Here is a 24,558-nt window from a genome sequence, read left to right as displayed (position 1 = left end):
TTGGTGGTGGGCAGATCTTTGTGATGTCACCCTAAAAAACATTCTTCAAACAAAATGTTTTATTTGAATGAATTGATTGAGCAGATTAAATGAGTCAGTCTATTTTTGTTAAATCAACTTTCTTTCATGAGTATCGCTCTTTGGAGTCCCTTTGACTGCGGCAAGCTCAAGAGCAATCTGATTTCTGACCGCGGTGTTAATGTTGTTTTTGAAAGGCTAACAAATATGGATTGAAGCTGAATATTCCGTTTGATTTTTATTTGATAAAAACAATTTGTGCATTTTCCCAACTATTGTTTTGGAGGCAGCCTTATAGGAAAATGTATTTCTTGGAGGGCATTTTTTCAACGTTATTGTTTTCAGTAAACAGATATGGTGATATATGTAATTGAATTAAGAACAAGACCTTTAGAATACTATATAACAAGGACAACAGAGTTAAAAGGCTGGGTGCAAGCACTCTAAATAGCGGTGGCTGTCCTGACTCTTAAAAAAACATAGTGTAATTAACACAGTTAATTACACTATGCATCATAACCTCTTCTCTCTGAGGGAGCCGAACGAACCCCCACACTGGCAATTTAAACATTTCCTTATAAGCTACTTTTCACCTCCATTGAAACATCGATGCTCACACATTGTAATAACTTTCCACACACACTCGGTGAACACAGTATGATACTCACACACAGGTCATGGCTTTCCAAGCAGTTTGAGCTTGTTTAATCTCATCCCTGTATACATTCTATGTGATCAAACCTTTATCGACAAATATAAACGCAGATAATGAAGACCGACCGTTAGTACCAATACAGAGTCATCTTAGCGCACAGTCATGTCCATTCAAGGTACCGTAGATATCATTTGGTTGAATGAAAGAAAAAAAAGTGTTTATTATATACATAAAGACAGAAATATACACATGTGCAGGTGGACCTATGGTGCACACCTGCAGTCATTAACAACATTTCAAATGACCAAAAGGACCGTTAACTGGTGACGTCGCCATATTTTGTTCTTTTCGCCGCCTGCTAAAAAAAGTATACTGTAGCACCCAAATGAAAGAGCTTTACGGTAGATTGATTATGGTCACGGATACTATACCAACACTTAGAACACTGAGTAGGCTTTACAGTTTAGAGTTTAGACTAGTGTTGAAGAGACAGAATGTAATCATCCCCCATCCCCACCCCTACATTTGCGGTCTATTCATCCAGGAGAAGATTAAGTCGAGAACCAAATCAGGACAAAAAAGTGTGACTGATAGCAGAAATATGTCTCTTTCTCTCTCTCTCTCTCTCTCTCTCTCTCTTTGTCCTTTCGCTTTAACTCTACCCCATTTACCTCCTGCTCATTCCTTTTCTCTCTGCAACAATTTCTTTTCTGTCAATCCTGTCTTCTTTTAATTATCTTGTTCATTCCCTCTCTGCCTCCTCTGGTGAGAAAAGCGCAAGCGTTGAAAATGATCAGCTTCAGTCCTCCAGGATTTTGTGTCTCAGTCTGAGGGCGAGTCGCTCCCCAAAAAATGGCCTTCATGGCTTCTCCTACCAAGGGTCCTTTTTCAGGCCATGTGCTTTATCACAGTCGTGGTCCGCCCAAACATTACATCAAATGAACAACAAATTCACAATTGTAAAATTTCAATATTTTCCTCCTCTTTTTTTTTTTTCGCTTTCCTAAATACCATTTTTTGTCAACTGCCCAGAGATTCAGCCTTCTTAATATCAGTCTCAGAAATAACACCTGCTTTTGGGACCAGCTTGTGGGTGGATGACCTCTTTTTCTCCTCCTGGCACTTCTATAAGGCATGCTGGGCCAGGACCAGAGCCAACACCAGGCTGGGAAGCAGTGCCCAGACATTGGCACACAGACAGGCAGAGTGATCCTCTGGCAGGCCTCGGGTTTTGCCCAGGTCACCGTCAGGTTCAGCATACTGGGCAGATAGAGGGACACACAAAGGGAGAGAGATGTGTAAAGGTTAGACATGACTCAGACACTTGTGTTGCTTCTTGTTCTGGCATTTGATGTAGGAGTAGGAGGCGACAGGAGGGAGGTGAGACAGACAGGGTCAGAGCTGAGGAGAAGACGAGAAACAAAGAGTCAGAAAGTCAGAGTAAGAGTGAGACATTACATGGATCCATGGCACACCCACTTTGGCAGGGACATTAAGTGTTTGATCCACCAAATGTTTTGACATGTAAAGTATATTTCAATCCCCTGCTTAGAATGCTCTCTGCTTCTTAAACAAGTTGGCAACAAAGGAAAGCTTCTTGTGAGGACTTTTTCTTTTTTCTCAGACTCTTTTAGGTTCTGCCAGCAAGTCTCTAAACAGTTTTTAAAGCTATCATTACAGACTTTATTTACATGAACAACATGCTACGAAGCCAAACACACTCTACAGAAGCCAACAGCAGCTGTAGATTTCTTTCAATTTTTCATAAGGCAAAAAATTACAGCAAGCAGAAGCCGAAAACATTTGCAAGACCCCTTGTACTGACTGTGCACAATCAAAACACAACAGTGTTTATTCTTATGCACCAGAGAAAATAAAGTTTTGTACAGAGTGCAAACAGAGAGGGAGAAATGCAGTTTACTACACTGTTCACATAATGAGAGCAGGGGCAACACAACAGTCCAGATATTAAACTCCATGGCCTCCAGAGTTCCACTGTCACATATACACAATTGCCTTATTGTGTGCTTTTCCATAAAATTGTTCGCATTTTGAATACTTTTTAAATTTTCTCAGATTGTTGTTACACAAAGCATAACCATTTGCCTTGAAGTTAAAGTAGTCTCGTTCAATTTGCGGCGGCACCATTTTCAGTCCAGCGCAGCAATACAGAGGCACATCACAAGGAACATGAAACATTTCTCCTCCTCCTCCTCCTCCTCCTCCTCCTCCTCCTCCACCACCACCATCCCCTCAACTCATCTTTACTTTGCAGAGATTGCACTTTGGTTCATTTCCCTGTACACAGGAAACACATTTACTCCAATGATATCTACCAGTATCTCATTTTCCAACAGAACAAGGCAAGATATGAACAAGAAAATAAAAAATGAAACAAGAAAATTGTGTTGGATTGTATTTACAGGATGTCATATTTGTCCTGTTAAGAGGAAGAAGGAGGGAGGAGGGAGGGAAAAGAGGGGTATCCAAAATAGCTGCAGTTATCACAGTGGTTAGTGAATTCCCGCTCTGCAAAGAAATGGTTAAATTACATTTGCCAAAAAAAGGGGGGAAAAAAGCCATGGGTAGCTTGACAATGCACCAAACACATCCGCGACTAAAAGCCAATTAATTAGCAAGGGCAGTGATGTGTGACAGCAGCCTGTTGACATGAGTCCAGATCTCCGGCTGCAGCCAATACCCACACACACACACTTGTGAGACGGTACACACACACGGTTAAAAGCACAAACACATGCATACAAATGCATACACCGTGACGGAACACAGACAATGTCAAACCACGCACTTATTTACTGATGCTTTCACACATGCACGAGAGAGAGGATGGAAACCGCCAGGAGTTTATTTGAACTGTTGATGAGAAAGTTTCCCAGCTTGTCAATGAACAGGTTAGTACACATGTAGGCAGCGAGAGTTTTCATTATCAATCAGCACATTGTCAAATTTACAGTGCAAGGCTGCGTTTCCTGAGGCAAGTAATCGAGTAACACTCAGCATGCGCGGCTTCTGTCTACAATCAATTTCATTCAATTTAGCTGAAAATCAACACATGGCAGTGACAGTGTGGGAACACGGACGACGGGGGGTGTTACACATACAGAGGTTGGCTTGTATTACATGTTAAACTAAACTTGAAATGCAGTAAAAATGAACAGTTCAACTGAAACAATTCCTTGTTCAAGAATCTGCTTTAAATGTCCTTGAAATTCAAACTGGGATTACAAAAGACACACAACATCCATCTTATCTGTGAGACACCGACCCATTGGGGGTTTACAATATCCCTCATCAAACTCTTCAGAAACATGTTGGTGTACGCCAAACATATTGTTTTTCTCCATATAAACAAAGCACCACTTGTGATGGCTACCCCTCTGACTTACAATGCTCAAAGGACCACGCTTCAGCTCACATGTTTACTCACTGAGCATGGGATAAAGCCCACAACCACTGGCAGTGACATTTATAACAATGATGCATCTAAATGAGGTGAAAATACTCTATGAGGGAGCAGTATGACCGACATGAACAGGCTTAGTCACGGACCGCAGATTCTCCTATGCCAGCTCTTCTCTAACTGTGCTTCATATTATAGGTTATCCTTTAGTGTCACGGTCGATCGACCATCCATCCGTCGACCACAAACATGATGTATTCTATTACCTCGGCTATACTTCTACACATGTGTGCATGTAAGTGTGTGTGTGTGCTAGTGTGGGGCCCACGCTGGCTGCCATGAGATTCACGGCCTTGGACAGACAGTCTTCTGCCAAGAGGACTCCATACATAACAACACTCCTCCAATTCATCCGCCATGGAAGTTTGACAAGTTTTAATTGCCAAGCGTAGTTGTCTGAGAGCGCAGAGCGGCCCACAATGTCCCTACCAGCTCCCTCTCTAATTATAAACTTCCTGCTTGAATAATCACACGTCTTATTGTTTCCTAATTACCATTTTTACAATAAATTAAACAACACGCTGCAGTGAGACAGGCACAGAGCGGTGCATCAATACTGACATACACACACACACAACACCTTTGGAGAAATCCGCCATCTATTGCCTCCCCGCCAACCTCGCTCTCTCTCTCTCTCTCTCTCTCCAACACCTTTCCCAAACTTACACACTGTTATTGTTATCAGAGGTGCTTATTCATTAATTCTCCTCTTCGCAACATTTAAATTTGCTGTCTTCACAACAATGAGGGTTTCTGCGTAAGTACAACGCTGCATGTCTTGGGTGCAGTGTGACTATTTAATGGCTGTGAAAGCCCCTGCAATTACTCAAATTAGATGTCTTAATGGGAGTCATTCATTCAGCATGCAAATTTGCATTCATAAACATTGCACGCTGCTTTGATTTTGTGTATATCTGTAATAGTCACTGAAAATGACATTGACAATAACATCAGCAGCAGCGGCGGCAGCAGAAGGTCTTTATAAAGGACAGCTTTAGTGTCTACTTCAGCTTAGCTTGGTAACTGGCTCTCCTGCAAAGGTGAAAAACATCATTAGACCTACACCAGCAGGCTGCACGGCACTTCTCAAATACATCTGTAAAAACAGAACAATATTGTGAAAACTAATCAAACTCAACAGCAAGATTAAAAAGAAGAAAAAAACATCTCCTTTGACCCAAAGTACAGTGAAAACTTCTGACCTGTTCAAGAGAAACAGAGAGAGAGAGAGAGAGGGATTCTTTGGCAGACAATACCAAGTCCAGTCATTTTCACATTTTATTCAAGCTTTATTTCAGAAAAGTTCTAAAGACAAACGCGTGTGCATTCTTGCAGCAAAGCAAAGAATGATGTTTTTCTCATCTTGACGGTGAACCCAGTTATAGCGGAGTTCACTGCAGTCTTCAGAGGAGTCGGCATTGAGCAGAGTACAGGCCCTGGGCCAGTATTTTAGAACCTCTAATCCAGATTAAAACCCCCACCTCCCATTTAGTTCACTATTTCATTGTATGAGAGAGAAATATATATTTCAACCAAATGTCATCATCTTGGGTGTAGCATAAACGGTCTTATCTTAAAGGGTCTCTTCTGATGTGCCAATTGCCTTAACAAGCATAGAGATTGAATGTGATGTAAATGCGAATGGTGCAGTGTGTTGAGCTTTGTGATTTTGCCTCTGTACAAAATCCTCCTTTCAGAGAGGAGAAGTGTTTTTGTGGTGCTTCTTGTCTTCTTGTTAATTTTAACAAATGTATGCAAGGAAGTTGCTGGAAACTTTTGGAAAATGTATGAATATATTTGTGCTGCAACAACAACAACAACAAATAAAATATGCATATGAATTGAAAGGTGCTAAACAAGTTTGGGAGCATTTGTATTGCCGGCCCTATACGTGGCGACAGCTAAACCGGCAGGTTGCAGCTCACGATGCTGACAGCGATAACAGTGCAAACTGCGGCAAAAGTGCTGGCAGAGCCAACAGTGTCACCTTAGGGGGAAGTAGAGGGTGGGAGCTAAGCTTCCACAATGACCATGTCAGTTGGGATGGCTTTATCAGCTATAACCGCTGTATCAGTGCGGCCACGAGCTAACCAGTGGGGCACGCTCACATACATGAACATGCACTAACAGCACGCGTGGAGCCCTGCTAGTCAACAAAGCAAGGAGAATATCAGATTACAACACACACACACGCAGAATCTCTTCATGATCTGCTAAGGTAGACTTTACTTCACATTTACATATAAACTAGGTGTTTGCTGCTACAACAATGCTTTCAATGTCGAAAAGAGCACCTCTGGCATTTGCAATAACCCAGAAATGAAACAATCAATGCAAACCTATTACCTTTGGGATGGTGTCAAAGGGCGGTTCTGAGGTGCCTGTTGACCAGTCCGACCCCGTTTTCGTAGTTTCTGCGGGACCAGGGACGGACACATTTTTGTTCTGCATGTTGTCCATCCCGTAACCGAAGGCCTGAATAGCATTTCCTGCAGGGACAGAGATATGAAGTTATTTGTTTTGCACTGCAAGGAGCCAGCTAGCAGACAGCTCTCGGTCAAACTCTTGGTCCCCTGACAATCTTTGGCAACAGGGTGTGAGGTTAGGCATAGTGTGATTGAGGAAGGAAGGAGTAAAAAGAGTAAGGAGAACCAGTCAGTTTGCTTTGTCACTAAGCTTAAGAGTTGAACGAATCAAAAACAGCAATCAGAGGTTTTTCCATCACTGGGGAGGCAGCTCAGGATTGTAATGTCTCACAATATACCAATATTGTCTTATATTTAATATCTTAAGTTGTGCTTTTTTTGAATGCCTACTGTTTCTATTTATCAATAAAGTAATTATCCTTCTATGAGCACATCCTGAGGAGACACAATGGACGCATTTATCGAATACAACAACATTACTCCATGTCCTGGGCTCATTACAAAAACAGTTTTATGACAGCCATTCTCAAATTGCAACATGCCGACCAAATAGTGGCAAAATGTCCGCACTTGAGATGATGAAGCCCAATTTGTTTGCCGACAGTTGTACACTCAGAAATGGAATCTGCTAAAAGTAGCAAATCAATCAACTCTAATAGAGGACAGCAGCCTGTGTATGTGTATGAGTGCTTTTGTATTTCCCTGCAGATGTACCGTATGCATGCGTGTCATTTTGTGTCTAAGTGCACGTGTGAGTCTGCAAAAAATGTGATAAATCCCAGTTCAGTCAGCTTTCCAGCTAGAGATGGTAAAATAGGGGCTGAGTACCTTTTCACTGCTCCTCCGTTTAAAACACGAGGCTTGTTTCCCTTTGTTTAGCCTGAGAGAAGGCAAGGCATGTAATTGCTTGGCAACCACCTCCATTATAAGGTCAGTATGCAGAGATGACTTTGAATAGATTCATGTGACTGATCAAATTCAAAACATTCTCAAACAAAGGAGAAATGGCATTTCCCCCACCAGCACATCAAGAACAAACAGGATACGACACACATGCATGTGATGGACACAAACACAGTCCTTAGTACTCCTGATGCATGGCCACAGAGATGTGTCTGTCACATCCTCTGTCTACCTACACAGTGTTGCAATCCAGCACACCTACAGTACAGCAACACACACATAGGCACACATATATACCTGCACACTTAACACACACAAACGCCCCCTTGATGTTTCTCATTCTGTTCTACACAGGAAAATAAAAGCACAGAGAGGAACAGAGCTCACCAGCTCACAACTGAAAATGCTAGCAGTGAAGAGACGGTGTAGTACTGCTGAGACATGCGATGTTACGCATCTGTTTGTCAGGGTCGTCTATCGCTAGCTAGCCCCCTACAGATGCTGTACGATGGGGGGCAAAAAGTCATAAATCAAACTAGTTGGCTGGAGGGCCTCCACACAGGATGTTTTACTGCACCCAAATGTTTCACTGAGTGATTAAGCTCATTGCCAATAGCAATTCAATTTTTTAATGACTCTGGATAAGTTTTCCTTTCACCCCTGGGCATAGCATGCATTACCCTACCTGCAGGGACAGATGGAGGAAGAGAAAAGGGAGGAAAGTACAAGAAGAGCAGAAACAAAGGGAGGTCCCGACTGTGTTTGAACTATTATAATATCCTGAATATTTTATGTTGTCTCCACACTCATATGACTAAGTGTTGAAACTATTCTTCTGACTATTCCCTTGCTTGATCTTGTAAGGGGAGAGTGGGGAAGAGGGAGTGGATCATACATTATTTGTACACATGGTTTTAATTGCAATGTGCTTTGTTTTGTCTATCAATGTAAAAAAAAAAGGATTTAATCTGCAGAGACAAGGAAAGTTAAAAGATAGGTGAAGGAAGATTTCACACACACACACACACACACGTGTCGAAGTGTATCGCCTGTTCCCATTGACTGCATATAGGAGATGCTGCATTTTGTGTTCTTTTTCAAGACGCCTCCTCAGCTCCCAGCCTCATCCCTCATCCTGCACACTCAGCTAAAACGGTACCCCAGCAATCTATTAAAATGGTCTGAAAGCATTATTCACACAATGGAACATGTTAAAGGCAATGGTGTCTTGTAGCGCTGTTGACACTGCTCGCTCCACCGTAGCAAGGAAGGAGCATGCTGTATTTTCTCTTCACAGTGAAAAAAAGCATAAAGATGTTTGAAGTAACCACTCTGTCCTGTTGCCCCGTGTGTTATGCATTAGATGTGCAGATATGTATTTTAGCTCCTGCAATTATATAATTTGTGCTCGATCTGTTCCTCTTCATGACATTTTTCTCCTGCAAGGGATAAGCCCTTTAACGCTCTCAGATTGAATATGAAAATGACATGCAAATGGTTTCTTTTGTATTAAAGTCCGGGCAGATCTTGCTCAAAGGGGAGGGGGGGGGGGGGGGATGAGAAGTGATAAGAAATGATAGTTTCTGAGAAACTAAGAACATTTAATTCCAACTTAATCAGTGGGCGAAAGAGTGTCAGTGGATGAGTTATATCAAACTATGTTGCAGACAAATTTTCATTAGTACTTCAAGAAGTTCCCTGCATCCATATTTTCCAGTTTTATTTCCTATTTTGCCATAGTACCAGAAATCATTTCTTATTTTCTGTTTAATTTAAATAAAATTAATTTATTAAAATGTAAATCAACGCAATTGTCTTTTGACATTTTAATACCTGAAGGGTATCCAGCCCCACCTCTCATTATTTCCATATCCTGAACAACATCACATCTACAGTTACATCGCTGAAGAGCTCTATGACGAGACCATTAAAGTTGCATTTGATTGAAGTTCATGGCTCACTCTAATCTCACATGGCGGAAAGAGTAACTACTGCATCACACACTTGTGCTCTGATCAATATTATATGACTGCTGGATCCCTATCAGTTACAAAACCCATTTCAGATGCATGCAGAGTATCCGTGTATTGGGATGGCTCACTTAGGCATGTGTTATCGCTGAAGTACCGCAGGAAGTTCATACATTCCTCTTCTTGGTTTCCACTGCCCTTACAGGTGCACCACGGGGAGATGGTCCAGTTGGAGAAGCTGCTGTCGACATAGTTGGGAGTCATGTCTGTTCCTGTGAGGGTATTCACACACAAACACAAATTACACAAATTGGGACAAACAGTTATGGGTCACTAATGGACTATAATGGACTACATTCATTACAAATAGTATATAAAATGGACAACATGATGTTAGTCATAGGAATGGGTTTGCACAATTTGGTTTATGGGAAGGTGAAGCATTCTGTAATGCTTTGTTTTAGATGTAAAGAGGCCATTATGTGATGAATATTTTACAAAGTAGGTGCTTTAGGATGTGTGTGTGTGTGCAGCTTGAATATAGCACTGCTGTACCAAAACATTTTACTTTTCAAATGCCTCTCTGTGTTGATGCTTTCAGCTGGAGTCAGGGGTGTTGGATGCACTTCATGTAGCATTTTCCAGAGAAATCCAAGAAGCACCATGGCAGATTATCACTTCATGCTGTGCCAGTTATGACACATGGTGGGGAGGAAGTGACTGATACTGAAATATGGACACTATGAAAAACATATCAATTTGCATTTGGAACTCTTCACGAACCTCGTGATGCACCCAAGGTGCTGTTGTCAAATGTTGGCTGGGGTTGAAAAATGTGCAGGTGCCAGTCCAGGCACATTGATTGAGCAAACATTTACTATGCGCAAACAGATGGTCATCAGGTGTTTTAATTAAGTAAACACTCTCTCTGTGCCTTTGCTGCCTAATTACTTCTAGTAGTGACCTGATGTCCAGTGTGCTGGGGGAGATATCAGGCCAGGAGGGGGGGGGGGAAACAAGAGTCTCACTGCTCTGCCTGCTAATCATGATAAAAGTGAAGGTAGATTAGAGTGCTGTCACTCTAACTATAACCATTACTCTTTATCTCACCATCTATCTGTATCTGAAATTGATGTGGGATTCGGAGGTGAATGTGCATTTGTGTTTGTCTCCCCTCCCTTTCAACCCCTGCCCAATTTCTCTCTCAAACACAAAACAACTCTCACTCCATCACAGAGTCACCCACAGCCCCGGCTGTACTGACCGATGAGCCTTGCGTAGGAGACCAAGCAGGCTTGGTGATTGTCTTGGTTGGGGCAGGTGCTCACTGTGTGCGGAGTCGCCCAGCAGTTCGCCATATAATCAGCCAGCCTAGACCTGCACAACAAACATGAAGCACAGCACAGAGAGAAAAAGAGAGGCAGGCGCTCAGTCACTGAGCATATGACAGATGAACAAACATACACAAGTTCAAAGCACAGCGCCTAATTTTTTTGCCACCATTTTTACTCTGGAACATCTGCCAATTGAGACCAGCGTCAAACTGGGAAAGTATATGCAACATCTGTTTCCGGGCTCCTACAATAGGTGTCCTGAATAGCAAACCAGGTCTCACTCACGCCTCAGTACCAACAAGCTATTTACTATCGTCACGGAATGCAGCATAAACCCTGTGGTAGTTCATTTGTTTATGGATGAGAAAGATAGCATGTGCTTTATTTGGCCTCTACTTCCATGCTTATCCTAGACATCTCGACTGTCTCCCAAACTCACTTCCCCAACAGACCGAGGGAACAGATAAAAATAGTATGTTTTGTTTCGGTGTGTTTGTGATAAGAGCCTTAAGTCTGTGGAGAGCCCCAGGGTGGCATTGCTAATCCACTTAAGTAGGTTTATTGGGAGTAGCGTGTGCAAACGTGCTCTGTCTGTACTGCTTACATCACAGCTGCCCACTAAGTGAATCACAACACATTGCGCACCTCTCTCTCTCTCTCTCTCTCTCTCTCTCTCTCTCTCTCTCTCTCTCTCTCTCTCTCTCTCTCTCTCTCTCTCTCTCTCTCTCTCTCTCTCTCTCTCTCTCTGCTATGACACATTCAATTAATATATTAATCAATTTCCTGCATTTCTGCATTTTACTACTGTATTTTATTTCTTACACTGTTTTTTAATGTTTTAATGCAATGAATGTTCTTAATTGTTTTTAAATCTCCTTTTCTTTTGCCTTATGTTTTGATGCTTTTAATGGTTTTATGTGAAGCACTTTGAATTACCTTGTTGTTGAAATGTGCTGTACAAATAAACTTGCCTTGCCTTGCAAACACTTAATCTATTGCTTTTGGCAGGAGGGACATTGCCATTCAGGAAACTCAGAGAGGAGGGTACAGCTGGCCACAGTCTATCAGATAGAAAGTGAATGAGAGTTCTACTGTTGTTGCAAGAAGTTAAAGACCAATGTGGAAACAGATATATGCTGCATCTCAACTCTGTGAACAAAGAGAGCGGAGACAAGCAGACTTGGCTGAGGAGGAATAAGGGTGAAAAGGTTACTATCTCTCTGTCTCCCTGTCTGTCTGTGTCTCTCTCTCTGTCTTTCACCACAGCAGAGATGCAGCCAGTGTGGTGTGATGGGCTTGGGCCTCCAGCAGCAAACTCCACTCAGACTCACTTCATTACTCCAACTCCATCTCCATCCGCCCTGCTATCAAATCAGCCGGAGAGTCTCTCGGTGTGACATGCTGCTAACATCACATCTAAAGCCACGCTTCACAAAACGGGACGTGCATGGTTGCTCTTTCGTGGCTGCAAAGACTGATACAGCATGCACCCACACGCACACCCAAATAGTGATACGCAGTACACAGTACACAATGTTAAATCACAGAAAAGAAAGAACACATACACACAAATACAAACATATCCCTCTCCACACCTGTCCCCCACAAAGCCCTCTCTCATCCATTCCTGCTCTGAGTGAAAGAAGGCACTTGCACCCACAATCATGCCACCGCTGATAAAAAAGACACAACAGACAGAGAGAGAGAGAACAAGTTGTGCCGACACAATGCAACCTTCAGAACCACATTTTCCATTTTTCTATTTCTTACGGGCTAACTTATGCGGGAATCTTTTGCAGGAAAGGGAAAGACTGCGGAATAATAAAGAAACTGAACAACCACCGTGTTTCTTTTTAGATGCTGAGCTCTTTCAGACAATGATGGCTTAAAAACAGTAATTTAAAGTTTAGAGAGGTGTCCTGAGTGTTCAAACAATGGTGTTCCAACACCGGGATTCAGCAAATTTCATGGCTTCCACCGCCTTTCCATTATACCTCGGCAAAGCACCACTGGCTGCTGAAATTACAGGCTGTCTAGCTCAACAGAGCTTTATGGTCATTTTAGCCACTCAGCCCCCAGGGAAGTGGCAGGGGAGCCCCCACAGAGGTAGACTTCTTTCAACCAACCTGACACTTTAAACACAGTGATTCGGCTCAGCGTTGAGTGCCTGTCCATCCAGCTTGGCAGTAATAGAAAACGAATGGCTTTTTATATGGATTCGTATTCCTATCATTTGATGTCCGTGACAAACAATGTGACTAAAATCAGATGAGTGTCGGTCTTGGAATCCATTTCCTTATGAAGGAGGAGGGGCGGCAGGAAAACAGTTATCAGACTCAGAAGACTCTTATAGCTTCCATTCTTCATTAAAAACAAGTCTTTTGAGAGCCCTATCTGGTTTAGAGACTTCCTCTCTGTGCTCTCTCTACAAATATGAGTTCTTCTACGGATGATAATTTCTGTTAAATGGTACTCCTCTTCACTCTTATCACTTCCCGCAGTCTTCAGCCTAGAGAGGCTTTAGAAACCGTATCTTTCACTCGTCTACAGAAAGCACAACAACAACCATGACACAATAGCTGCCAACATAATTTCAGTTACATGAAGCAAATGAGAAAAGCAAAAGATGTTTCTCGATGCAATGCTCTCCCCCCCCCCCTCCCCTGGCTTCTCCTCTGTTGTGTTCCTCTGACCGTATCTCTCCTCTCCTCTCCTCTCCTCTCCTCTCCTCTCCTCTCCTCTCCTCTCCTCTCATTAATGTCCTGTTGTCACTGTCGTATTGTATAAACTAATTCGACATTGCAGCCTTAAGTGCTCATGTGTAAACTTACGGCGAAGGATATTTGACTCTGCTTCAATCAATGGCCTTGTGTGTCCTTTTGTTCCTTGAAGTTAAATGACAAAGCAAACACCATGTCTGAGATCTAACTGTTACTCTCTTTTGACACTCAGAATTTTCTACATTGTGCAACACTGTTTATTTCATCATGACAATTCACATGCAAAGCTTAACAATACAGCACTTATGTGACCTTGTGCCTGGAGTGCTACGAATATATTTTGATTAAAAGGACCCAACATACGGTAATATTTTTCTTTTCACGAAAAGACACTTTTACGATTTGTACCACTGCATTTTGCTCCTGTTTTCACACTTTCTGCTGATGACCCAGAGATAGTGTCTTTGTTGCTCTGGTCAGAGCTGATTGTCCATTTTACCCACAGCTATGTTCTCTTTAATGTGCCTAGACAGAGGCCTGCCTTTTTTGGCAGCACTGTACTCATTGGGATTCCCAGTCAATACTCTAAAAGGGCAATGTGGACAGATGGCATTCAGTGAAAATACAAGGCAGTTTAGCTTGCTGTCACATGGCACAACCTTTCGCCCCCTTACTCAGCAGAGAATTGAAACCAACAAAAACTTCCTGGTGACACAACCTCCCCTGAATTCTAAAGCAGAACATCCAAAGTAAAAAAAACACAAGCACTGATGTGAACTTTTCATTGAATTAACCCAAGTATTTTGTTTTATTTTGAAACGCTTACTTATGCATGATTGCAGTGTTCCTTGTTTGGTGACCCAAAAATGTTCTTGCGAGTTCTTTTACTTCCTAATTTTGTCTGTCTTTGCGACCCCTGCAGATGTCTTACAACCCCATACTGAATGTTATATCATTGGGATGAATGCTAAATCCAGAGGGCAACACACAAAACCCAATACTGCCTGTTTGGTAAGGGGCTAGTAGATTATTCAAGGTGTTCTGAACTCCCTAAATGCTCCCCGAACAAGACAAACAGCCGTACCTCAGAAAAAGTCAAACAAATGGATGAGCTGTCTCTAAAAAATGACAGAGTCAGCAGTAATCTGTAGTTACTAGCAGTAATTACATAGCTGTTGGCCACATATCAAGCAATTGTGTTGGAAAAGTGTTTAAGAAAACGACATGCTGCAGCCATCAATGACACTTATTAAGGAGTTCAGAGTCAGAATGATGAAGACTGAAAGAGCAGGCCCTAATTGACGCAGTCGAAACCGCACATTGACCATTCTGTAGATACAGTTGAAGTCCTATTGTTAATGTTTGCATGAATAATAGATACAATACCGCTGGCGGAAGAGATTGTGAAGGAAAGCACGAAGCCTAGTAATGGCTGCAGTTTTCCACGACACCAATATTCCCTTTGAGTTTACGGTTAGGGAAGTAAGTGGGCATATACTAATCCATGTATTGGAATTAAATGCACAACTCTTTCTTTCCAGCTCTCATGTGTAGCCAGCAAGCTAAGCATGTCTCCACTGAAGTTAAAGCCTGATTAAAGCCGCACACTGCAGCAAACTGTACTATGTATGAGGAAAAGGTCACCAGTTGACACATGCTTTGCTTGCAAAACCAGAGCTTTGCACTATCAGAAGAGACACTTCACTTTGATAACTTGTATTGTAACCATCTTGAGCCCAGACTTTTAAAGGTAGCCTAAATAGGAGGAAAGGGTATGCTTGTCATATAGTGGTGCAGAAATGAGTCATAAAACCTGGACATTTCAACACTTATGGCTCCCAGTATCGAAGTCAATGGGTTTTTTGAATGCTTTTTGTTTAGATATCTGAAATAAGGTCTGTGATTATCACAAGTTTAAGAGATTTTTTTTTACAATATAAAATGTGTCAGTAAATACCCCATTCCTGAATTTTGAAGCTTTATGTCTCTTTAAAAAGATGGCGTTGTTCATTTATAGCCTACGTTAGCTTTTTACTTTTTTACTGCTGATTGCGTTCACGCTTCAAAAATAATTTGTAAAGATTATCTTTTTGAATCTTCTTTTTTGTTTGGCCAAGCCTTTGCGTCTCCAAAAGTCACGTTTGAGAATAAGAGGTTTAAAATCTGTGCTAATCAGTCAATACTATGATCATAACAATGGATCAATCGACTGTAAAGGACGGTCTACATAGAAGGTGTTTCAGCCTCATTTCTCAGTCATCAATCTCACGCGTCTGTCGTGTCGGAACAGATACACGTCTACTTTAATCAATCAACAGCAATGGTGTTTTTTGTGTAAACAGCTGTATTTACAGTTACAGGTTTTTAAAGTGCTAAATTCAGAACACTGAAGCAGCTAACATCTATTTGCTATGTAGAGATTGAGTGGAGTTGCAGAAGAGTAGCACCCCCCACCCCCAGGTTAACACTGTCAGCACTTCTAGCCGCTAGCTACTAGCCGCTGGCTCAGCTGTGGCCATGCTGAGAGCCATTTGGAGTCAATTCATCAATAATCGATTTGCTCTGAATTTCAAATTGGGCACTTAGGGTATCGGGCTGTCTGTTGTCGTTGAGTCTATAGCTTCGGCATATTTGGATTGAGAATGTAATTTACATACCCAGCGCCGATTATGCACTTATTTGTTGATTCATTTCCTGGAAAATCTGTTTCCACACAGTCAAGTTTCGGTTGCTCATTAAAATTACAGTTCATCGTAGAGAACTGGCCGTATGTGTGAACGTGAGGTTAGCTTATTGTGAGTGGCTTGGGAATATACCACGGGTCCTCACAAGTACAGGAGCACGAGTGTGTGTGTGTGTGTGAGAGAAAGTGATGATAAAAGTGCAACATGATTTTTTTCGGCATCGTCTTAGATGCTACAGAGTAATGCCATCTGGGCCAGTCAGTCTCCCCACACTGTTCCCCCTCGGTGAAGGTTTGAGTTGTCAGATATAACAGCAGACTGTTGATTTAGGCCAGTGTGTGTGTGTGTGTGTGTGTGTGAAAGAGAGAGAGTGGTACCCTGCAAGTTTTCTGTGAGCAAAGGCGGCGTTGTACAGATCTAGTATCTCCCAAACTGGGTCAGGTTACCTGTATAGTGATCGATTGCCTCTCAGCTCCCCACTTTGATAACCAGTGGCCAAATAACTTAATCAAAGAGCACCCAGTGAGCCCGGAGACCAGGGGATATTAATCAAATATAGAAGTGTTGCATTGATCCTCAGACAATCAATACAGTTCACATATACAACTCAATGCTCTTTGGATTTGGCTTCATTGGGCTGGTGTTGCATTAAATGACATAGAAATGGTGAATTTATCTGCTTGCATATATGCATGCAGACACACACACACACACACACACACACACACACACGCACACATGCTCACTACCCCAAAACAGCCCATCCAAATATAGCCCTATTGTCACTCTGTAGACTCAGCAGTCCCAAAAGAATAGATGTTGGATACATTGGAAGGATGGTGAGAACACAGAGTGGAGAACCTGAGAGGGGAGGGAAAATATGAGTTTGTTGTCTGTTGTTTTTCTTGGATTGTGGAAGGAAATAACGTAATAACTGCAGCAGAAGTACAACCTCGAGTAAAAAATAAGAGCTACTCTATTTAATGCTTGTTCTCCGCCCATCTACAGTCCCTAGATCTCCAGAGTATGTCACAATTGCCTCCACAGAGACCAGGGAGAGAATGAAATCTTCCAGTGCAATATGCCAATGAAGCCCAAGCCAAACGATATATTTGAAATCCTTTCAAATATTTATATTTTTGCTTGTTTGAGCGATGGGCTCCACCTGAAACAATCTGAACAGCCTCCAAAGGTGAAATCACAGCCAATCTGGCATCCAATATGCTCCAGGTAAAATTTATTTTCTGAGGTAGAGCAAGAAACTGCTGGTCATTCAAAGTCTAAATAATGAAAAATATATGAGAATACATTTTTAAATTCGTTTTGAGCCGTGACCCTTTCTTCATCAGAGTATGTTGGCCGGCGCTAAGCTTATCTTTGGCCTCCAGAGTCTGCTGCAGAGATCTATAGCTATGTGACCAAACCACTGACCTCCAACCCGCTGCAGTAGCTTTACGGGCCAGATGGATTCTGTGACCCTCCCTCCCAGTCTCTCTCTCTCTCTCTCTTTCTCTCTCTCTCTCTCTCTCTCTCTCTCTCCTTATTCCTCCCATTCCCTCTCCCTCTCTCGATCAGTCCCTTGTGTTAAAATGTAATAGGCTTGGACTAGCTGTGCATCCCCCGTTTGGAGTCAGACAGGCGTCCCCAGGGAAGCCACGCCTGTCGTTGAGTGATCTTCCCCTGCTTTTATCAACACATCTCTGAGAGGGGAAAACAGAGCCAAGGAAAGTTTCCTCTGGTGTTGTACTTGAGTGTGCTGTTTGAAAAGTTTTGGGACAGCTTTTTCTTCGTTTGGTTTTCCACAAAACAAACTCTAATTTGGGGACTTTGTGGCCATTAGCATGACAAATACATTTTAAATTAAATTAGCTTGAACAACAAACTGAAGGTGCAGAACCAATTAAGAACATAATGTGTTGCTTAGTGCAATAACTCGATACATTATCAGGTTAAATATAATAACAAGTCAGTGTTTCCAAGGTCTTAAAGGACATCAACCTGTCCTGAGATGATGCCTGGCATAATGTAACAGATAGAGGACATTGAGACAGATCGAGGACACGTTAAGAAGATCTCACAGGATGGTGGTCATTGTGGACCCCACAAGGCTGGATACAATCACCAATCAGAGAACACTGTCAAGCCAGCACCTCATCCCACTTTAATTAAATCGAGGGACATTCTCTTGCATGGCAGCACTTATTCACTGTTGGAGGATGCAGCACCCAAACAGCAGATTATTAGAGTCACGTTCCAGCTGAAAGTGGTTGTGTATGAGTGTGTTGTTTTGTGTTACTGCTCAATGATTGTTGGTCTGTTGGTGCACAGGCCAGCGTGTGTCCATACCGTATGAGTGTGTGTGTGTGCGCGCTCATCGAGCTGTTGACCTCAGCGGGGCATTACGCAGCCACAGATAATGAGCTTTAACGTTCTATTTCATCTTTCTCAATAAGGACGTGCACAGCAGACACCTGGGGGCCTAAAGGTCAAGGAAAGCAACTCAGCCTGAAAACAGATTACACAATGCAGGCAAGCAGGTAATTATCAAGACAATCATAAATCGGATAGGAGGCAATAGAGTTTCCCTACTTTAGCAGTGTTGTGGTTGGATTTAGTGTTGGTGGAGAGGAATTGGGTTTTTGCCATTAACACTCAGGCTGCTCAGGTTGCTAACCTCGATAGAAACAGGATAAATGTAATGTGCCATATACATACTTCTCATAAGGAATTGTTGTGCATGGCTAGGATTACTAATTTGTATTTTCATGAGACTGTAAAACATTCTTACTTCTATCAGAAGCAAACAATTCTGGCTAGTTATCCAAATGAGAGCGAAATAAAGGAGTAATCGGAAAGGGGAAGAGACCTAAACCTAAATTAACCCAAATCAACCTAAATTGTAGCTGCCTAATCATCTGTCACACTGGGGCATGAAAAATTAGCCAAATGTTTTCCCTTCTTATGATTCACGTGAGTTTTATTTTTAGTAGGGAGCTTTCAAGGGTCTGACACTTGGTTGAACTCCATTAGGCTCACAAATGAGCTTTTAAATGCTTTAAATTATTCAAATGCCCGACATTTGTATGTTATTAGACTAATCACTAACTCAAAGCATACTTTATTTATTTATTTTATTTTATTTATTTATTTGTATCGATTGGTTTTATCATTTCATCTATTGTACTGTTTTATCAGGTTTTTTGCTTTGTTGTGCCTCACTGTTGAGCTATTTGTTCTTTTATTGTCTTGCTTTGCTGCTTTGTCTGTCAAAGCACTTTGAAAACTTGAAAACTTTTAAAGGTGCGATATAAATAAAGTTATTATCATCATTATTATATCTCCTTCAACCGGCTGGATGTGTAGACTGTTGATGGCCAGACACGGCACATGGTTCTGGGGATATAAAGATCTTCACGGCTGATTTGGCTGATGTTGTGAATCCTGGATCTAAATGCTGTGTTTCACCTGCTCTCAGCAGCACTAACACAAGGAAACATGTCACGGCTGGGTAGGCGTGAATTGAATCCGGCTGCTTGAATCCAATAGAGGCCCCATGCAGCTAACGTGATCCACTAATGTTTTGTTCGGCTTAATTGAGCGTTGTCCCTTCAACTTAGCTTCACATCTTCATCCTGCACTTAATAGCCACATCTTCCCTGAATGACTAATTATTTCACTGACAAAGTTACAGCAGAGAAATATACAATTTTAGGATGTCATGGGAGGTAGGAATTTACTGTCAAACAGCAGGAACTCTCGCCAACACATGGATTCAATTTCTTATTTGCCATGAATATAAACAGACGTTAATGAATCTTTGGATGTGTTTGCTCGTCTCATACGCACAGCACTAAAATCAGTCTGTCAAACCAACAAAATAAAATGCCAGAACAAAAACGCAGACATTCAGGCACATGAAATGAATGTCTGCCCTGCCACTCCTGGGAATACACACATATAGTACAGGAAACTCTTCTTCTGCCATTAAGATCCCAAAGCCTTCCACCCCCACTATTTCCCTTTATTTCACCTGCAGAGCGAGTCCTGACGGCAGACCCTCCGTAGCTCCAGACAGTTGGGTTTCTCCTTATCTTTATAGGAGCAATCAGGCACGATTGTCTGCCTGCGTCGTTCGGCACAGCCCACACTCTGACAGGGGCAGAAGAGCAGTCGGTGGCTGAACTCGTGGGGCACGCGATCCAGGAACAGCCTCAGCGCTTTGTGGCAGCGCTTCTTGCTGCAGGCTTCACCCTTGATGGGGTCCTCCTTGCGGCAGGTAGCGATGTAGGCGGAGCGTTGCCTCTTGCAGCTGCCGTTGAGGTTGCAAGCTTTGGCCGCATCAAGACAAGGGTTGCAGTTTCTTTCGGCGTCGACACAGTGGAAACCTTTTGGGGCCACTGTGAGCATCCCTGTGTCAATGTATGCAAAGAAGAGAGAAAACCCAGTGACCTTCATGAACTTTTAAATGAAAAACAGATGTCAGACATGTATTTCCAAAGAGGAATGAGCTGTTTATGATGACTTTATCATGCTTTCTTTCTCTCTGATTGGTGGTATTTAAGCAAACACAACCTGGATGCAATACAATGCCAACAGTTTGATAAAGATCTTTCCTTTAATCCTCTAACCCAACATCATGGTTCTGATATAGTTTACAGTCGGTTCACCTGCAACGTACGATCAACAAATACAACAATAATCCGTGCATTTCTACCCATCAGGGAGTTCATTGCAAATGTTAGACTTGAACGCTGAAGCAGACTCCTCAATAGCATCCAACTTTCAAATTGGATGTTGATAGATTATTCACTTACAGGTAATATTATGATGTGATTATAATATTAGTACATTATCAAGTTGTCGTAGAGAGTTGCCTTGATTTTACACATATAATAATTATTGTGATGTTTTTGCTATACTTAAAATGTAAGTTAAACAATCAAATAAGATATTTGAATTGGTTAAATGGGACGGTTGTAAAATGAACAGGAGCCCTTGTGGAAATATTGACAAGAGCACTTATTGATGTGAACACTGGTTGGTGGGAAACAACATTAAATACTGTAACATCAGCCCAAAAAGGTGCTAAGCTCAAGGACTAGGCAAAGACTCCACGCTGTGCTGTATTGGATGGTTCAAGTACAAGATTAAGTTCTCTGTTATTCTGTGTAATCACAAAGTGAACCATTGCAATTACCCCATTGGCTACACATCATATTTGTGGCAAACAGATTATGTCATTAGGTGTTCTGAGATACTGCATATACCACAGTGGCAGTAAGATAAACACTCTACTCCTGAGATATACCGGTAATAAAGCAGGATCATGTTCACTTGTGGCACCCCTCTCTTGTATTCAGGCTGTATTAGAGAAGTTAACCTCCCTCCCCTGTAGATAATGATATTTCAGAGGTCGTAGCGCTATGGTGACACCCAGAGAGATTCATCTCTTATTCAACAGAACCAATCTCACTCTGTGTCTATCAGACAGCAGGGAGCAGGAAAAAGACCATTCATTTGAGAGACGCTGGGTTGTTTCCAAGTGGTGCATCTCACGTTATCAATCCTAGAAATGGGGATACATAGAAGAGATCACATCACAACTGGGGGATACAAAATAAGCAAACCCACAAAATTAATGACTTTGTGGTTTTAGATCACGGCAGATAAAATGAAACTCACTGCCACTGAAGAACAGCAGAAGTAGAATATCGGGACTTCATCACAAACAGACGAAAGCACACTCACACTTTGCTTTACATTAACGAGAGTTTTCACTTAAATGTATAAAGGACGTCAAATGTAGCAGGCGCTCTCATAAACAGGCAGGGTGTTATGATACATCCTGAGTTCAACAGATGTAGGTGTCTTTTTTTAATCTTTGGCTCAGGCCACCACGGGAGAACCTTTCCTTCTTTGTTCGAAGAACAAGAGCATTAACTTTCATGACTCCTATCAGAATAAGACATCATTGTATCATTCATTGGCCTTGTTAATCGTTGCACTCTCTGAAGGCAGCAGATAAATGATCCACAGCAGCATTGCAAACTCAGTCTTGTTCGTGTAAGTGACTGAAAAGGCAGACAGAATTGTGCTCAGATCATGTACATATGCGACAGTAACAAACATCGAACCTTAAAGGCAATGATGCGAGACAATTAGTCGACCTCGTCAAGAAGGAGCAGCTTGGTTGATGTTGGTTCAACGAGAATCAAATAAAGAACTGACTTCGGCGCTGAGCATGAAGAGGCCGAAGCGGGGCCAACGTTTTACTAAAATGGGCCACGCTTGGTTGAAACGGGCACGCAGGGGGCCAGTGCGGTCCAGCTGGAGGAGAGGTTAGCGGAGCGGCTGTCCAGTGGTTCAGGCTACATTACATTGATGGATTGCAGATCCTAAATCTCCCCTGGCCATCTGCAGGCTCTAATGTGGGCCACTGGGGGGTCCAGGATGAAAAGAAAATAGGAGAAGGATGAGCTACAAAGATTTATCTGACCAAGCAGGGCTGAAGCCGCTTTTGAGGCTGCAGCGACAGACAGTTTTTACTACCTCTGATTGGGGAGCTGAGATTGAATTCAGTGCTCAACCCAAAAAGATGTCCTGGGGTGAACATAACACACAAAGCCCGTTCGATGGCTCTGGCGTGCTTACACACAAACAGGATGATAGCAAGAGTGTGTGGAGAAGAGGAAGGAAGCAAAGAAGTGGAGATGGAAGGGGAAATGTGCAGTATTGTGTTGCAGAGTTATAATTGATTTTTCCAAGTGCATTACAATGAAGGTTTTCAGCAAACATATTCTGCTATAATGCGAAGAGAAAGGGGTTGATAAGCTAATGATACGAGACATATAAAAATGGAAAAGCTTTAAGAGTGGAGAGGAGACATGAGCAGTTGATTGCAGCAGTTGATCATGACGGATGGAGAGATGAAATGAGAGGAGACAGACTAACAGATTGGACAGCCACTTAGAGAGATGCTGGGGAGCTTTCAATTAATATTGCCGAATTCAGGAAAGCCTCGGAATAATTAACCCCGCCCATCAGCAGTGCAATCATAAACTCATAGAATCACAATAGTTGTGATACTATGAGCATGTCTATCACCTTATTTCTGGCTGTTGCACTATACGTTAATGAGCAAGCGAGGCACTGATTGAATGATTGAACGGATAAATGGGTAAGAGGCTGCATTGATTGATTCATGGATGTATTAAACACAGCACATCAGTGTCTTTAAGGGCACGGAAATTCATTAATAATGTTTTTCCTGCTATATTTTGGCAGTTGTTTGGTGCAGAGTAAACTAATATGAATGTTCGCAGAGATGTTTTGTGTGCATGAAGCACAATGGGACATATTCGTTTGGGGAATACCAGGAATTCACAAAAACTGTTTGAAATGGTGGTCTTAAGTTGTTTACTCCCAACTGCCTCGTGTGCCTCGGGAAACAAAATGCGATCTCATAACTCGTCGATGTTAACAACAGTTAAAAGCATCGCTTTTGGTGATCCTGTCGTTTGACTGTAAATAGGCTTTTAATAGGGCTCTCTACTCTTTGGGTATCATAAATTAGACCCCACTGATGGCAATGTAGAGGAAATAACTATTTATTCTTTCCTCACATACAACACACACAGGGAGAGAAGGAACGAAAAGGAAAGGAATAGAGAGAGTGAAAAGAAAAAGAAACAAACTAAAATGTGAGCGAGAGGACACCTAGACAGACGGAGATAAACAGAAAATTACATAAGACCTGTGTTCCAGTGAGAAAAGAGAAGGAGGGATAATAACGAGAAGGCGAGAGGTGAGGGAGGTGGACAGAGCACGTATGAATGAGAAGAAGTGGATGAAAACGTTCATGTACACTGTATCTGGATTTTGACGCTTTTTTCCCAAAGAGTAAGGGATCTTCTTTCCCCGGTAATTGCTCTCTGTCAGCCTAATTTCATACATCATCCCATACTCAGGGGACACTGCGCTGCAGAGGGGAGTTCAGCCCAGGTTAGGAAGAGGCTCTTGGCTCTCGGTATGTTCTCAGTAATTCGGAAAGGTGCCAAAGTTTGGATTTAATACGGCCCTGGGTGAGCGTGCAAGAGCTTGTTAGGGAAGTCTTTAGTCCGGACCCCGAGGAGCATGTCAAGCATTTCCGTGTCAAAGGGCTCATCAGTCATTACCTCTGTACTCTATGTTGCTGTGGGGTTTCCAGAGGGGAGAAAGAGGCTGCACTGGATCTACAAAATCATCTCGCTAAGCTTTACTGAGCAAACGTATAGACGTGATCAGAGGAAGACCGGCGGAGTTTGTGAAGTCTTCTGTTCCGAGCGAGCAACTGAATTTTACCTCTGCGCATAAAATGATTGCTGCAAC

At 42.3% G+C, this 24,558-nt stretch overlaps 1 protein-coding gene across 1 annotated transcript in view; it reads right to left on the bottom strand.

Moving 5' to 3' along the window:
* Positions 1-701: 701 nt before the first annotated feature.
* The window catches only part of LOC306778698 (GDNF family receptor alpha-2-like), a 42,255-nt gene continuing 18,398 nt past the window's right edge, over positions 702-24,558 (bottom strand). Inside the window, exons 4-8 of the mRNA XM_079270340.1 lie at positions 20,222-20,600; positions 10,718-10,830; positions 9,585-9,725; positions 6,501-6,643; positions 702-1,933 (exon numbers count right to left, since the gene is read on the bottom strand). Coding sequence (XP_079126466.1) covers positions 1,799-1,933; positions 6,501-6,643; positions 9,585-9,725; positions 10,718-10,830; positions 20,222-20,600 — 911 coding nt within the window. The 3' untranslated portion in view covers positions 702-1,798. The remainder of the gene's footprint in view (positions 1,934-6,500; positions 6,644-9,584; positions 9,726-10,717; positions 10,831-20,221; positions 20,601-24,558) is intronic.

The sequence above is a fragment of the Melanostigma gelatinosum genome (assembly GCF_949748355.1).
Source record: "Melanostigma gelatinosum genome assembly, chromosome: 6".
Taxonomy (NCBI): domain Eukaryota; kingdom Metazoa; phylum Chordata; class Actinopteri; order Perciformes; family Zoarcidae; genus Melanostigma; species Melanostigma gelatinosum.
The sequence above is the reverse complement of the archived record's forward strand: the minus strand, read 5'-3'. Positions and strand labels throughout refer to the sequence as shown.